The 16,911-nt window shown below is 37.2% G+C and overlaps 1 protein-coding gene across 3 annotated transcripts in view; it reads left to right on the top strand.

Moving 5' to 3' along the window:
- The window catches only part of WT1 (WT1 transcription factor), a 134,120-nt gene that overhangs the window by 102,992 nt on the left and 14,217 nt on the right, over positions 1–16,911 (top strand). For all 3 annotated transcript variants that reach the window (XM_069965783.1, XM_069965782.1, XM_069965781.1), the window contains 2 exons: positions 3,325–3,447; positions 5,741–5,843. In XM_069965783.1, the coding sequence (XP_069821884.1) occupies positions 3,325–3,447; positions 5,741–5,843 (226 nt within the window). The remainder of the gene's footprint in view (positions 1–3,324; positions 3,448–5,740; positions 5,844–16,911) is intronic.

The raw sequence follows: 16,911 nt of genomic DNA, 5'->3' as shown, positions 1-16,911 counted from the left end.
AATTAGCATACTGTAGTTGCCACCACTGCATCCACTGAGACCATTCCTCTTCATTCCTGCTGTTTTTTCACAATACTTAATATAATTCTATGGAATACATCCAGTTCATATTAATGGTATCAAAATGGAGCTGGTCAAGGCTACAGTCACGTTGCTTGGTCTCCTTCGTGGGAAAGATGTTACCTTGATGGAACAATGTCCCATTTTGCCAAGTCTTGTAGAGTTGTGCTGTGAACATCTCCTCCAGTCCTTGTTCCCTCTTTCATGTAGACCTCTGCCCATCCAGCTGGGGAGCCCTCTGGCTTTCAGCCCCCTGTAATCAGCCCAGCTGTGATAAGCCCCTAATCACACAGAACCTGGATGTGTTCAGAGCCCCAGTCCCTTATCACATTCCTCTAGTGTTGGGTCAGGCAGGACCAGGGAATCTGACCAAAACATCATTCTGCCTTTCAGATGGACTTGTCAAGGTCACAGATAAGACTCATCATCTGGATACTTTGTGACCAGCTCAGCAGCTGTGTGTGTATTGTTCGGGAACAAGCAACTTATTTTCTTTTATAGGGGAAGAAAATAATGGTAGTAGTAGTAATATCATCATCATCATCATCATCTGCATCCCCATGCTATTATATTATTTATTCACTAAAACCAAATTGTTAAAATAGTTGATTGAATCAGTTAAAAGTTAAGTTAAAAGTGAAAATGGAATATATTTATAAAAATAAGTAATAAAATGTAGATGTAAGAAATTATAATACAAGTAAAGAAGACATAAGAAACAAAAGCTATAAAACAGGTATTGTAATTTTATATAGCACAATAAAAAAACCCCTAAGAAATATATAAAATAATATATATTAATTTAGGTATAAAAATATATAACAAAATAGTAAAATTAACTCACATATATACATATGTACACACACTAGTATTATATACGGTACATGTCCAAATAAATTGTACAGGATAAGAACGTGATATATAAAATACAAATAATAATATAAACATTATTAGAGTTATTATTATTATTATTATTATTATTTATTTTTTTTTTTTTTACCAAGATGATGTACAGTTTATAAAATATCACCATACTATAAAATTCTATTTTTTCTACATTTGAGAAAATATTACATAGTAATTAGTCTATTTACTTTCTATTGAAACATCTTATTATTGCACTTAACTGCCCCCATGTAATTAATGAAAGTGCCTGTCCCAGGCTTGATGGATGGTCTCAGGGCTGGAGAAAGGGCTGACTCCATTTGTTTGGTATAAATATTGGGAGGATACTTTTTTTGTCAAGTAATTTTCCATTCACAGGGGGTAATGCTATTTATAACAGTATTTCCTTGTAAAGAAAAAACTATGTAAAAAATATTAGAACAGAACGCAAGAGAAAAAAAAATCCTAATGAAATCTTCATCGATGTTTTAGATACTACCAGGATATGAAATATGGAGACAATATTTAATACATATATCACTGTGACAAATTATTATTATTTTATTAATATTATAAATATATATATGTTCTTCTTCATCATCATCATCATCATCATCATCATCATCATCATCATCATCATATCTGTTGTTTTTTTTTCCAATAAGCAAACCTGTTTAACACCCTAAAAAACATGTAAAATTTTGTTTCTGCCATGTGTCTGCAATTCTAAATACAAGTTTTTTAGGTGGACATAATATATATATATATATATATATATATATATATATATATATATATATATATATATTGCCTGCCTTCGTTATGGCTGTCAATGAAAATGGAAAGACTGACCTACTACATAGCTGCAGTACTGGAGTATGATGTTATATTTAAAGGCGGCAGACAGCATGTGTAGGGTTTTCTGCAAACTTCATTCAGATAAATGTAGTAGAAATTAATATGACAAATCCACTAGACACATCTACTGTTATAGGAGCATGCTGGGAGAGTTGAGAAAGAACATGAGAGTCAAAGATTGCAGAACAGTGTTATAAAATGAACTAATAGCAGTGATCTGCAAAAACAAAAATATTGAATGGTAAAAGACCACTTTGTAAAGTTTTGTGTTGACCTGCCCAGTGAAGATCTTGTATAGTAATGTTACAGTATTGATCATGGCCAGTGATTATCAGTAGAGGAATAAGGCTATGTTCACACATAGCAGATTTGTTGCAGAAGTTCCTGTTCCTATTCTATTCCTTTTTATGGGGCTTGGAAAAATGCACATACTACAGAAACAAGAGCATTAAGACCCCTGTTGTTGGTGGTTGTCCACACTGTTAAAGTATTTTTTTTTTCTTAAAAAGTAACATCCTATATCATTTCTATATGTTTGTAGTCATAAAAAATGTAAAGTTTGGATGACAAAAACCATGCAGTATTTGTCCCGCTGGAGAGAAGCATACTCTGGGTAATACAATGCATTGGAGAAAGGGTTTGTTTCCGACTCCATCCACACTGGTCTTTTATTCCCTTGAAGTTGCATATCTTACTGTCTATCGTACTGTTTGGACAGATGACATACATAGCTATGTAGTTTTAGGGTGCTAAAAATGGTGACACAGAAGAAAATTAGGTTTTTTGTTTGGGATATTTTTGTTTGCAATTTTAAGCCTTAGAGTATTTTTGGTGTTTCTGAAGATGTTGGTCACTTATAGACCTCAAGGTCTAGGACTAACACACTTGCTCAGTAGTTGTCGAAGTTATATTTTTTGCCAAAGCCAGGAGTGGATTACAAAGGGAGGAAAAGTTTGAAGAAAAGATTTATTCTCCTGATCTCTATTGCATCCACCCCCCTGTTTGGCATAAAACTGCATTTGTGGATCCAGCCCTATTGGGATTAGGACATATCAGCTTTTTCCATCTTGACTGAACGGTCAAAAACGGAAGTGCACTGGGGTTCATGGTAACTATAACCGCATCTGACGAAAATAGAGTAGCCGTTTAAGTTCTTGTTATGCTTCAAGCTCTTTATTTGCGTGATAAGTTTTGTTTTTTAATAGAAACAATTTTTCTTATAATTGTAAAATTTATAAAACTGATTTGTTTTGCTCCTGCGTACATTTTCTAGAGAGCGCATTGTGTTATGGGATCCTGCACAAAACAGATCTTCACCTGACAGATGCAAACTGATGTGAACGGTGCACATTATTAACCTCTTGCATTGATAACGTGTATAGTTTTAACATTAGTAGCTGTGATGGTAGGGTGGGTCTGTCTAGCTATCTGTCTTGTATGTATTATGTGGTATTTATCTTATATACTTATAACTTATATACTTATAACTTATGTAAACCCAGTAATGTTTTATTTTTGTAGGCTATAGTGCAGTGGCTTTTGATGGCACCCCGAGTTATGGCCATACTCCATCTCACCATACAGCACAGTTTCCTAACCACTCATTCAAGCACGAAGACCCTATCAGCCAACAGACCTCCCTAGGTGAGTGTTTTCTATACATATTATACATTAAGTATAGCACTTGGGTATTATACCATCTGCATGTGTCTTATGATTGTGTTCCTGAAACACTGAACTTAAAAAAACTATCTATCTATCTATCTCCTATCTATCTATCTATCTATCTATCTCCTATCTATCTATCTATCTATCAATCTCCTATCTCTCTATCTATCTATTATCTATCTATCTCCTATCTATCTATCTATCTATTAATCTATCTATCTATCTATCTATCAATCTCCTATCTCTCTATCTATTATCTATCTATCTATCTATCTATCTATCTATCTATCTCCTATCTATCTATCTATCTATTATCTATCTCCTATCTATCTATCTATCTATCTATCTATCTCCTATCTATCTATCTATCTATCTATCGATCTATCATCTATCTATCTATCTTAATCATATTTGAGACACTGAGTTTATTCGTAGCTATATCTTTAGTTGTAAAGGTGCAGTACAGTGTGAAAGTCCCATATAAAACCGCAGGTGACAGAAAGTGACGTTACCTTTAGAAGTGCCCAGGGGTTGACATACCATATATACAACCAATACTGTTGTAGGGGCTCACGGAACAAGGGGCCCACATATTCCTGTGTCATATTAGATTTCACCTAAAGGACTAAGCTTTTTATATTCCTGGTCCAAAAATACTCACAGATTTTTAGACATCATAATTGGGTCTGTTATAGGCTCCAAACAGATAGGGGCCCATATAATGGCCAGGGGCCCTCTGCTGTCTGTCTCCGCCCTTAGTTGTGTTAAATGATAAACCCATCTCTGCTACATAATGGTATGTGAGATAGGGAACTCAGAGCCTCTGCTAAGCCAAGCCTGACTGAATACACAGTGTAATGTTTACAGCTTGCTGTAATGTCCAACCGCTCAGCATGTGGCTCTTCAGCTACAGACAGGACTTCTTTTACATCACAAACAAAATCTATCAATAATTTACAGACTTTTTCTTCTGTACTATAGATCTCTTATATCTGTCATCTTATCTGTGTATCAATCATCTATGTCTATCTTGTGTCTATATGTCTTGTCTTATATATTGTATCTATCTATTTTCGCTATCTATCTATTTATCATCAATCTATTTATCTATTTATTTATTTATAATCTATTAGAGATGAGCGAACCTGGAGCATGCTCGAGTCGATCCGACCCCGAACTTTCGGCATTTGATTAGCGGTGGCTGCTGAAGTTGGATAAAGCCCTAAGGCTATGTGGAAATCATGGATATAGTCATTGGCTGTATCCATGTTTTCCAGACAACCTTAGAGCTTTATCCAAGTTCAGCAGCCCCAGCTAATCAAATACCGAACGTTCAGATCGACTCGAACCCGAACCCGGTTCCTATCTCCTATCTATCTATCTATCTATCTATCTATCTATCTATCTATCTATCTATCTATCTATCTATCTATCTATCTCCTATCTATTATCTATCTATCTCCTATCTATCTATCTATCTATCTATCTATCTATCTATCTATCTATTTCCTATCTATCTCCTATCTATCTCTTCTCTATTACCTATCTATCTCCTATCTATCTATCTATCTCCTATCTATCTATCTATCTATCTAAAGTAGAGAAACTCTGCAGCACACTGGTAGTGTTGAAAACGTGCAATACGTGGATTTATTCCATAAAAATATAAACAGCAACAGCACAAGTGATACACGACGTTTCGGCGTCTCCTACGCCATTTTCAAGTTGCTGTTTATATTTTTATGGAATAAATCCACGTATTGCACGTTTTCAACACTACCAGTGTGCTGCAGAGTTTCTCTACTTTATGTGAATTGCTCCTTGGTCTGGGACCCGTCCGCTGGCACCTAACAAGTATCTTCGGGAGTGCTGCTTATTTTTGCTATATCTATCTATCTATCTATCTATCTATCTATCTATCTATCTATCTATCTATCTATCTATCTATATATCTATCTATCAATCATCTATTGCTTTCTACTGAACATATCATTAGCATACTAGGGGTGATGCATGTTTATAGGGAGACATTCTGATCATTTAAAGACAGTTCTCTAAGGATGAGCTGTCGTCATTCTTACAAAGAGACACTTCATCTTTGAGCACTCTTTATAAATGTAATGCTATAGTTTAGAATAGTCCAGTCCATTGGACTTCTGGGACTCAATGCATTCCACATGTGATTTGTATAAAGAATGCATGTAGAAGACGAGTAGGAAATGAATGAAGATGATGATGATGAGTGACAATGCTTATGATTTCCCTGCAGGAGACCAGCAGTACTCTGTGCCTCCTCCAGTCTATGGCTGTCACACCCCTACTGACAGCTGCACAGGCAGCCAGGCCCTCCTGCTCAGATCCCCATACAACAGGTATGTTTCTCAGATGTCTACATAAACCATTGGATAGTTAGGCTCATCAATAGTATCTGTGTGACACATATTAATACTGACATCCCCGTCTTTACCATATTACTGGAATATGTCATGTAATGTATGTGAAAGCTCTAACCTAATCTATTAGTATATTGGGGAAAATTATGGAGTAATACTTTGATAAATAATTGGCGATACAAACTGTCCTCCACATTTTCTCATATATTTTCTCTAAGGATTATATGAGATAAAGAGAAAGAAAGCATTTCTCTCTTTTTTTTTTTTTTTAACTTTTCCTAAACAGTGCCACTACTGTCTGTGGGTTGTGCATGGTATTGCAGCTTAGTTAATAGGGCTTATAGCTAAACCGGTTAATAGCCTGTAGGATTCTATAAGTCCATCGTGGCCTTAAGTGGGGAAATATACAGGATTGTGACAGCAAACACACAAGGATGTATGTATATCAGTAGCAGCGGGAACTCCAACACTTGGTTACTGGATAGTAGAACCATAAATAAGAGGTGATAGTTGAGTTCCAGAGCCCAGAGGTGCTTCTTCTTCCCAAGGAAAGACTGTCAAAGCTGTTGGTAATCCATTGGGATAATGGTACAACTATATTTAAATACTGTGTGTGAACATAGCCGAAAAGTATTTTTCTTTTTAATAATAATAAATTTTAATTTAGTAATAAATAGATTTTAAGAGGGTTGCAATGGTTACACTGATGTATTTATTAGCTGACAGTTGGAACAACCCATGAGTTAAAATTCTTAATGCTTTGAAACAATCACCCCAAATTACATCGAAGAGTGTTTTTTTATAGGTGGCTTCTTAAAGAAAATGACCACTAAGTATGGTGGAGCTGAATATTTGTTGCAGATAGTCCGGATAAAGGGGTGCTCTTTCCAAAGAGGTGGTCTTTTAGAGAGGTTTTACTATAATGAGATCATTTAACATTAACAAACGTATGTAGAAAAGCTGCAAGTGATAATTGCATGATTATAGGTTAAAGTTGTCTGATGGTGGTCTGTATTGTAAAGTGGAAAAAACAGCAGTAGGTGAAGCATTTGTTTCCTGACAATGTTTTTTTGACAATGCTTTTAGGTTTCATTTTGTAATAATTGTGACATGATAATACATGACATTTAAAGCTGCCATCAAAGGGTTAACTAGACAAGTTAGTGACATCACCATTTTATCCAGGAAGGGAAGCCTTGATGCAGTAGTAAGTGCAGGGAAAAAAGCACTTTATAAGCATTTTCCATAATAAGTGTATATTGGGGATTTGTATAACTTTTGGGGGGCCATACAATACTTTAATAAACATTTTCACCAGACTTCTCCTTTAAATTTGGATCTGGGCCTTGAAGTAGAACAATCTTGTAAAAAAAAAAAAAAAAAAAAATTAAATAAAAATTCAAACCTTTGAAGAATTCAGTGATATAAAATTATAATTCTAGCTCAGCTAAGTTATCTCAGCCATTCTCACATTTAACTAGAAGAAAAAATATATAGTATAGTACCGTGTGAACTTAAAACACAACTATGATAAAACTTAGAGAGATTACATGGATAACTATTCTTCAAATGTAATTATTTTGAAATCTTTCCTAATGTCTAGAAAGTGCATAACCTCAACTGTTTTTTTTGTTTTTTTTGCTTTTACATGCACAGTTACAGCATGATAATAAAAGCAGTGTGAACTGCTGCTAACTACAATAGTCATCTTACCTCCATCTAAAGGGAGCCACAATTTTTTAATTTTTAGTTTTAGGCTATGTTCACACATAGTATTTCTGTCAGTCTTTTTGTAACCAAATTCAGGAGTGGAACTGACAGGGCAAAATTATAATGGAAAGATTTGCACAGTTTCTGTGTTTTCAACCCAAACCCACTCTTGGCTTTGGTTGAAAAAGACTGATATAAATATTATGTGTGAACATTGCCTTAAAATAATTATATTTTAAGGGTCCTGGCTATGTTTTCTGGTAAGTTTCAGTTGTGCCAAATATTACTGAAAACCTTTTAATCATCATTAACCTTAAAGAATTTCTACCTTTTTTTGTAAGAGTAGAAAAGATATAGTGCAGGTTCAAGATACACTTAAAGTATCACATTCCCTTTTCTAACAATTTCTGCAGTGAATAGGAAATCATTTCTCAACTCTCGGTGAACTTGGATACAGTCCTGTATCACTCTGATAAGACTTGTCTGGTGACTGGTACAAACTGCACCATAGAGCCAATGGGGAAAATTAAGTCATGTTTCCCCTCGGATGACTCCATCTCCAATAAATATTGATGCATTCTACCTTGGCATGAAATCTTTTCCTATATTTTCTATTTTCACTATCTCAAAAAGCAATAGATCTATTTGTGCTAGGAAATAGGTTTTGCTATTTATTATTATGATTATTATTATTCAGTTTTATTCTTTCAATGCTCTGGATTAAACAGAGTGTTTCTAAATTTTGTAACCCTCTTACCAGTGCTGTCACCTCAGCTTCACAAGGGATGTCACTAGTCTGGAGCATTCAGCTGCAGTCTTAACCATATCCATCTGGAATGGGATTTGAATGGGAAATATATATATATATATATATATATATATATATATATATTACAGTTTCATTTAACATTAGCAGTAAGTTTTTCAGTTTTTAAAGGCTTATATTAAAGGAAATGTGTTCCTTCCCTGGGCCTTGTGCTATAGTGTTAGGTTTTGTCCTGGGCAGAAGGGTTGGGTATTTGTTTTTTAACTTACTCTGCTCTACTCTCTTTTGCTCTTGAGCCAGCTTCCTGCCCATTGTAGTTGTTTTGGAGAGGAAAGGTCTTTGCGACCCAGTAAGTAATGGGACCAGAAAACCAATCTCCCCTCCCCTTTCCACGTTCTTTCCAAGATTCTCAGACATCCATTGGGCTGCCTTAATACTCATATATTCCTTGTAATAGAAACTTTAAAAAATGTAATTATCACAATCAAAGTCACCATCATTATAATAGGCTAAAGACCACTTGAACACACACTTGAATACCCTCATAGGATATTTTTTCTAGCTCTATCCTATCCTGCATTTTACAGACAATCCATTGATGCGATTGGATACTGTGTAATATTTAATCTCCCCTGTGGTTGCTCTACTCATTATCACATTGTATATTAGTGTTTATTTATTAAGATTTATTAAGATTTTAATTTTTTTACTGCTGATCAACATTCTGACTAATATTATGATATTTGGCCAAGTATTCTGCTATCTATACACTTTGCTTGCAGCTGTTGAACCTAGCCCGTTGCAGGCCCCTCTGGCAGTGAACAAGCTGTCCCAGCTACATGAGTCACACTTCCAGGGTTTGCAGAATGGGGGAGTTGCAGTGTAGATTAAAGCTTCATCCACTGCAGGGGTCAAGAACTCGTCATCCTTACTCCGCAGGCCAAAACAAACTCACAATGATCTACTACTGAGTTCCTTTATAGTTCCTCTTTTTCACTTGGACTTGGTTTCCTTTTATTTGTCTCCAAAGTACATCAATCCAGTTCAGTCTTTCTGCGCATTAAGTAGTAGAGAAGAATTGTACTTGCAGTGGTCTGATATCAGATTATTTTTAGACAGAGCTGAATGGAAACTATTTTTTCTACAATAACATAAAGTATGTTGGAAGATGTGGAAGGATGAAGGCAGATAGCTGTACTACATGAATGTGACCACTGGTACCATGAACCCATGGCTGTGCCTGAATTTACAGCTGGAGCACCACCTAAGATCCTTAGATCTGTCTAGAATCCTAGCCTTTACTGTGCTTTACCTGGCTATCTCCGACAACCGCTAAAGTCAATGAAGGGTGCGGTAGTGTACACATGTGACCACTGCTGTAATCCAGTAGGGGCTTTGGCACCCCTATTCTCACAATTGTGGTCAGTTTTTTCATGATCATATACTTAATTCATATCATGTGGATAGGGAATGTGTTCATTTTGGAATAACCTCTTTAAATTAAGAGTAGGGTTGCTACATCATCAATATACTAGCTTTCCAAGGACTTTTAGGATTGCCTCCCTTTGAATCTCTCTATGCAAAGTCAGTATTCCACCAAGGCTATATACAAAGGGTGGATTGTCATCTGCCTCATAGGGGGTTTTGCCTTACTCTGGATCTACAAAGTAGGGTTTCTGTAAGTTGAACCTAATAGACGCTTGTCTTTTTTCAACCTTATTAACTATGCTACTATGGATAATAGAGAGGGCATATCAGGCATGTGCTCCGCTACCTTAAGAGTATAGAAATGTATAGCTGATCTATAGAAGGAGGTCAGTGGATACCTACAATATATGGGGTTCCTGAGGTGGGATACCAGGCTATCATCTATAATATTTTTTTTATCTAGGAAAATCTAGAGTCATGATAACTGTAATTACATAACTTTACCTGAGACTTCTACAGATACATAAAGAATATCAAGGGGTCACCCATGTTTGCATGTTAATATTTTAAAGTGCCCCTGGAAAAAAAAAAGGAAACTTTAAAAGTATGTATTTAATATCCAAGCTCTAATAGGTATTGCTGATCAGCGTGTACCATAGAGACATCAGCTCCCCTATATGTCTAGTCACCGGTTCATATCTCACCATCAAAACATGTTTATTAAGAGATCACTTTGTGCTCCTGGGCTGACACCAATGTTTATGCCAGGAGATAAGTACTGTCAGATCGCACCATCAGGACTAAGGCCATGCAACGATGTTTGCACACTTGTCATGTCTATTGTGTAAGTTTAAGTATAATGAGGGGAAGGGGCCATAATTCACACACATGCAGAACAAAGAATGCACACATAGAAAGGAGATACAATGAGGCAAACCCAAGCTTTTCCATTGAATATCCTCTGCTCTGTCTAGTTTTCTTTCAAAGCTTTAAAACAGATTGGTAGATTGACTGGCTTCTTATGAAATTGGCCTATATTCTGTATATGCCAATGTATATAATATGTGTATAATTGTGCAATACAGTGTGTCATCATTACATAACATGTATGTCCACCCTTGATTGTCCAGAATATTTAAAGGGGAAATATCAGCAGGTGAAACCAATTTACCCTGCTGATATGTCCCTATCGCACACAGGGCACTGAGGATGAAGGTATGTCTCTTACTTTCATCCTCTACATCGTTTCTGTGCAGTTATAGTGAAGTGCCATTTGGAGCACTGTCCTGCCCCCAGAACAGCAATTCGTCCTGGCCTGCCCCTTCTAATGATAATAAGTGTTGACGGCCAACTGGATTGGTACTCTGGGGGCAGGGCAGTGATCCAAACAGCCTTAACAGACAGAGCACTACATTAAAACTACATGCGAACTGCGACGAAGATGGAGGTAAGAGACATCCCTTCATCCCCTTTAACCTACAAATGAAACAAAGTAATAGAGTCTCTGTAATTCGAAAAACATTTTTTTACAGGGACAAAATAAACTTTTGACTTTGACTTGTCGCAGACAAGTTGACAGTTTTGATTGATTGGAGGTCTGGGTGTTCAATCATTCTTTAAAAGATCACTTAAACTGGAGTCTACCTTATACAACATGACAGGGACCTTGTTCTAGGGATCACGGAGGATCTGAACACCCAGATTCTGACTGATCAAAAGTGACATGTCAAACGTTTTATTTCAAAATGACTGGGACACTGTAAGACTATGTTCACACACTGATTGCAGCCCTAATGCTGCCTGGAAAACATGGATACAGCCATAGGCTGTATGTTTTTTAGGACTCCCTAGGGCTGCATCTAACTTCTGCAGCCACTGGTAATCAAATGCTGCACACTAGGATTTGGATGAACCCGAACTTGCTCGAAGTTCACTCATCTCTAATAGTCTACCCATAGTTGGTATGCCCGATTCATACTAATAGGGATTATAAAGATATAAGTAGTGCTTGTGGAGCTATGCTGGCAGGTGTTCTAAATATTTTAAAGTGTCACTGTCGTGATTTTTTTTTTTGCAGAAATCAATAGTCCAGGCGATTTTAAGAAACTTTGTAATTGGGTTTATTATCTGAAAAATGCATTTTTATCATGAAAAAGCAGTTTGAAGCTCTCCCCCCTGTCTTCATTGTTCTCCTATGGAGAGAGCTAAAGAAAAGACCAAAACAGGACAACAAAGAGTTAATCTACAAATCCCTCACGGGATATCTCCTGTGACAGTCACCAGTGACCTGTCTGAGCTCGGATTACAGCTGTCACCCAGCTCCGTGCCTGCAATCCTCTGTTATCTGCTTTCTGTTGCCGGCTAACTCCCTCCTTCCTCCTCCCCCCTCCCCTCTCCCTAGAGCAGACAGGGGACGACTCCTGCAACAAGTCACAATTTTCAGATTTTTCAGAGTGGATGAAAAAGAGGAAGGAGGGGGGACCTGGGAAAAGGCTTTTTACATGCAGATAATGGCAGATTTGGCTAATAAACCCAATTACAAAGTTTCTTAAAATCGCCTGGACTATTGATTTCTGCAAAAAAAATAAAAAATACGACAGTGACTCTTTAAGTCACAGGAGCCTCCACCAATGCATCTCTTATTTTCTGGGATATCTATCTATCTATCTATCTATTTAATCCTATCTATAGCACTCACATCTGTCTATTTTATATCTTATCCTATCTATCTATCTTAGGGTCCTTTTACATGGGTTCATTATTGGTTGATCGCATCTTTTGTGCTTACCCAAAGATGCATCTTTATCGGCCGCACATCGTCCTGTGTAAACAGAGGTTTGTGCAGCCAAGAAAAATAAAGAGAAACTGACAGCACAGATATGTATATAGTATATGTAGAAATCTGTAAAGTTGCTAAACGGCACTGTGTGGCTCAAGGCTCAAGTCGGGTGCTCTGCCCCAAGGTTCCAGACCCAGGTTCCAAGGTAATTCACAAACAAGGCAAGAGGCGGCACTCCAATTTAAAGTGAACAAAAAGTGGTGTTTATTCACCCAGTATGCAACGTTTCAATCTACTCGTTGAGATCTTTGTCAAGCATGCTTGACAAAGATCTCAACGAGTAGATTGAAACGTTGCATACTGGGTGAATAAACACCACTTTTTGTTCACTTTAAATTGGAGTGCCGCCTCTTGCCTTGTTTGTATATAGTATATGTATATATCTGTTCCATCACTTTCCAGATCAAAAGCGTCAGTGTACACCTCCTAAAGTAGGTGCAAAAAACTTTGCCCTTTGTCAAGCACATATTATTATATCTCATACATAATTTTGTAAAATGAGTCAGTAAGGCGAACAAACGGGTTTTGTTTACAAAGGTGCAAATAAATATATATCCATAATCCACATATTAAGAAAAACCATCATGTTGCGTATGCTTCTATGGTGAATTCATGACAGTATGAACAATAGACACTTGAGGTTAGTGAAATATGGACACTAATGTGTTGCTTTAGATCCTAATGATTTCTGCAGGTTTCTATAGCAGTCACCCTTTCAGCTTTGACTTATATGTGTTCCATTCGGAGGCATCATTTATTTCCAAAGTTACAGAACAATACAAATCACTTCATTTATTTCTGTCTATTCTCATCCAAGATGATCCCAGATAATTGTTCCACTTAACAATGGGTAGCCCAGATCTCCCATTTGAAATCATGAAGTATAGTAAAGCTGTCGTCACCTTTATACTGCTGGAGGGCTTCACTTGTCACAAGCCCAGAGCATTCCAGACTTTAACCCTCTGTGAGCCTGGTCATTTTCGCCAATGTACATATAGCTGTGTGAATGAAAAATATATTTTCTTCCAAAGGAAAAAAAACCCTTTTCATTTCATAAATTTTTTATGGATGTTCTTTTCTTTTTTTCTATCTTTCTTTAGTTTTTTTTAATCCGTATTTACACTGATTAATCCCTTCCCGACATATGACGTAAATGTATGCCATGGAAGCCATGTAAATGTATGCCATGAATTCACTTCAGTTAGTACTTAGCTGCTGTATTCTCTCCACTCTAAGGCAGTGCTCTCTGTTGCCACCTCTGTTCATGACAGGAACTGTCCATGAGCAGTAGCAAATCCCCATAGAAAACCTCTCCAGCTCTGGACAGTTCCTGTCACGGACAGTAGTGGCAGCAGAGAGCATTGTGTTAGACTGGAAAGAAAACATCACTTCCTGCAGGACATTCAACAGCTGATAAGTACTGGAAGACTTAAGATTTTTAATAGAAATAATTTACAAGTCTGTATAACTTTCTGATACCAGTTAATTAAAAAATGTCTTTTTCCCTACAAGAGTACCCCTTTAAATTCTGCTAACTGTGGCATTTAGGTGGTGTCCCTTTAGGGGTCACTGTCCAACAGGTTCCAAACGTTTTTCCTGACTGCCTTGCATACCACTTGATGCAATTTAATGTATACAGAAAATTAATTTACATATGATTACACATGATTTTCATATATTTAATTTCTAAACCTGGCTAAGTATTTTGTTCAGTACTTTTAGTAATTTTTTTTTAAAAAAGGCTATGTTCACACAACATTTGTTTTCAGCCGTATATTTCAGGCAAAAATACGGCCATATTTTAAAAATTATGGAGGAGATTTATCAAACATGGTGTAAAGTGAAACTGGCTCAGTTGCCCCTAGCAACCAATCAGATTCCAACTTTCATTCCTCACAGACTCTTTGGAAAATGAAAGGTGGAATCTGATTGACAGCCGTTCCAAAATACAGCTATAAACAAACATTGTGTGAACATAGCCAAAAGATGCGAATTATGGTTTTCTCTGTTTCTGTTCCACTTCTGGTTTTGGCCAAAAGTGCAGCCCATAAACAATGAGAACAATGGTGCTCGTTTCGGTATGTGATGCACGCTTAGAAGAGCACCGAAATACTCCATGAGATCGGAACATGAAAATAGTAGCCCATGTCCACGATCAGAACACCGTGTTCACGATTCTCTGCACATGCAACTTTTTTAAACGCCAAACTGTAGTAAACTGATTCATTAAGAATATAAATTCATTATATTCAGTTTTTTGTTCTGGTGGCCCAATTTAAGACTGAGGGAATTTAGGGGTTTAAGGATTAAGAATTGTAACCTGTGGGGTACTCTTGGGACGCCCATGTGGTAACTATAATAAAGTTGGGTTGAATGGTGATTGGATGAATGGGGCGGCGGCGTGGCCGCGTCCGCGCTTGTCCTCGGGGCCGGGTGGGGTGAGGGGGGATAGGTGGACCTCTTATACGGTTATCTTATAAAAAATCAGGTGATAGCTTGGCAGAAGTGGAGCTATAAGTGGATACCTTAATACCCGTTTAATGACTCAAGCGTGTAGTTTAGCTTAAGCCTCGTGTGTGGTTGTTTGTATGATAAAATCTGTCTGTCGGGAGGCATCTGGCTGTTTATAATATATGGGCAGTGGGGGGGGGGGCTCCGGGGATAGAGTGGAGGTTGAGACCAGAGGTACAGGTAATACCGGGTCCTGGTCTCTAATATGAAAGTGGTTATGCTCATCGGAGGCCTGGGGTGCCCAGCAATGGGTACGCCCGGCTCAAAGATGAGCAAGCATGAAAGTGAGAGGAGGCCTGCTATTTTTGTAATAAAGTGATAGTATAAGCTGTTGTGGGGTCTGGTTTTGTCCCCTACCGTCCCGCTGGGGTCCTGGGGGTGGTGCGGGCGGGGCCGTGCTGATGCCCAAATGTATGTTGGATAGTTAATTCTATTACTCTAGGAGGGGTGGTGGGGATAGATATTAAAGAATTAAATTTTAAAGTAAGTTTAGGTTGGGCGTCCTTGGGGTTTAACCTCACAGGATAGTAATATTATTGTTTGTATTTGTATTTAAGGGTATTTGGGTAGCTAGAACAATAGGCATTTGGGGGGGGGGGGGAAGGGGTATTTGTGTTTAGGGATGGCTTGTAGTTAAGGTAAAGGATTTATTATGTGAATTATATATGGAAAATAAAAAAATTTTGAAGGAAAAAATAAAAAATAAATAAATAAAGAATATAAATTCATCAGGTGTGCCCAGTGTCATCTGTGGACTAGAGCCTGTGTGAGTTTTTTCAGGTTTTCACTCTTCCAAGGAAACACAATGTTATGTAACACATTTAGATTGATGACAAACCGGAGAAAAATGACATTACTTGTTGAAAAGTGCCCAGCAGAACCTGAAGAAAAAAGAAACATTTCACGTTAATAATGACGTGTCGGCTCAGTGCGGGCTCTTCTGTAAGATCCCTAGCTGGTATTTCTAATAAAAAAAACTGGTCCTGGAGATATTATTTACTCTGTGTTACAGGAAGAATTTGTGGAATTGCTAAATGTAATGGTACAGACCAGCACGGGATGACGGGGAAACTGCAGGAGAGCTGCTTGTGGTAGAATTGATATGAAGGATATTGTGTGAGTTTAATGCCAGGCCAGATGCTACACTGAGTGATGCTGCTATTTTTCTATAGATGTTTCAGCTTTATTCTCTGTGAACTGCCTAGGCCACTGGGCCACATATAGAAAAAAAAAAAAAAAAAAATATATATATATATATATATATATATATATACACACACACTATAATGTGGCATATTATTATAAAAATAAGTGTATAAGTGTATTGCATACTGTACAGTTTGCCCTATTGTTCTTCACACTGTTTGTTGAAAGGAAATTCAAGGGCCTCATAGCGAATAGGCTCCAACCTCATGAAAGCTCCCCCTAATATACTGCTAAATGAAAAATTTTGTCCACCATTCTGATGTTTATTACATAGCTGTCCTTTTCTCATATGGAGCTTCAACCCTGCTTTGTTCATTCAGACAGACTTGGAGTTAAATAATAAAATTTTGGCTGCTATGCTAGATAGCAAGAAAATCAGGTGACGGGTCTCTTCCCACAATACCAGCAGATTAAAAATTAGCTTTTTATTAAAAAATCTCCAGTATTCCAGTACTTATTAGCTGCTGTATGTCCTGCAGTAAGTGGTGTTTTCTTCCCAGTCTGACACAGTGCTCTCTGCTGGTGCCTCTGTCCATGTCAGGAACTGTCCAGAGCAATAGAGGTTTCAGCAAGGAGCGCTATGTCAG

Source organism: Dendropsophus ebraccatus, chromosome 4 (assembly GCF_027789765.1).
Source record: "Dendropsophus ebraccatus isolate aDenEbr1 chromosome 4, aDenEbr1.pat, whole genome shotgun sequence".
In the NCBI taxonomy this organism is placed as follows: domain Eukaryota; kingdom Metazoa; phylum Chordata; class Amphibia; order Anura; family Hylidae; genus Dendropsophus; species Dendropsophus ebraccatus.
This window is presented reverse-complemented; position numbering and strand designations above follow the sequence as displayed.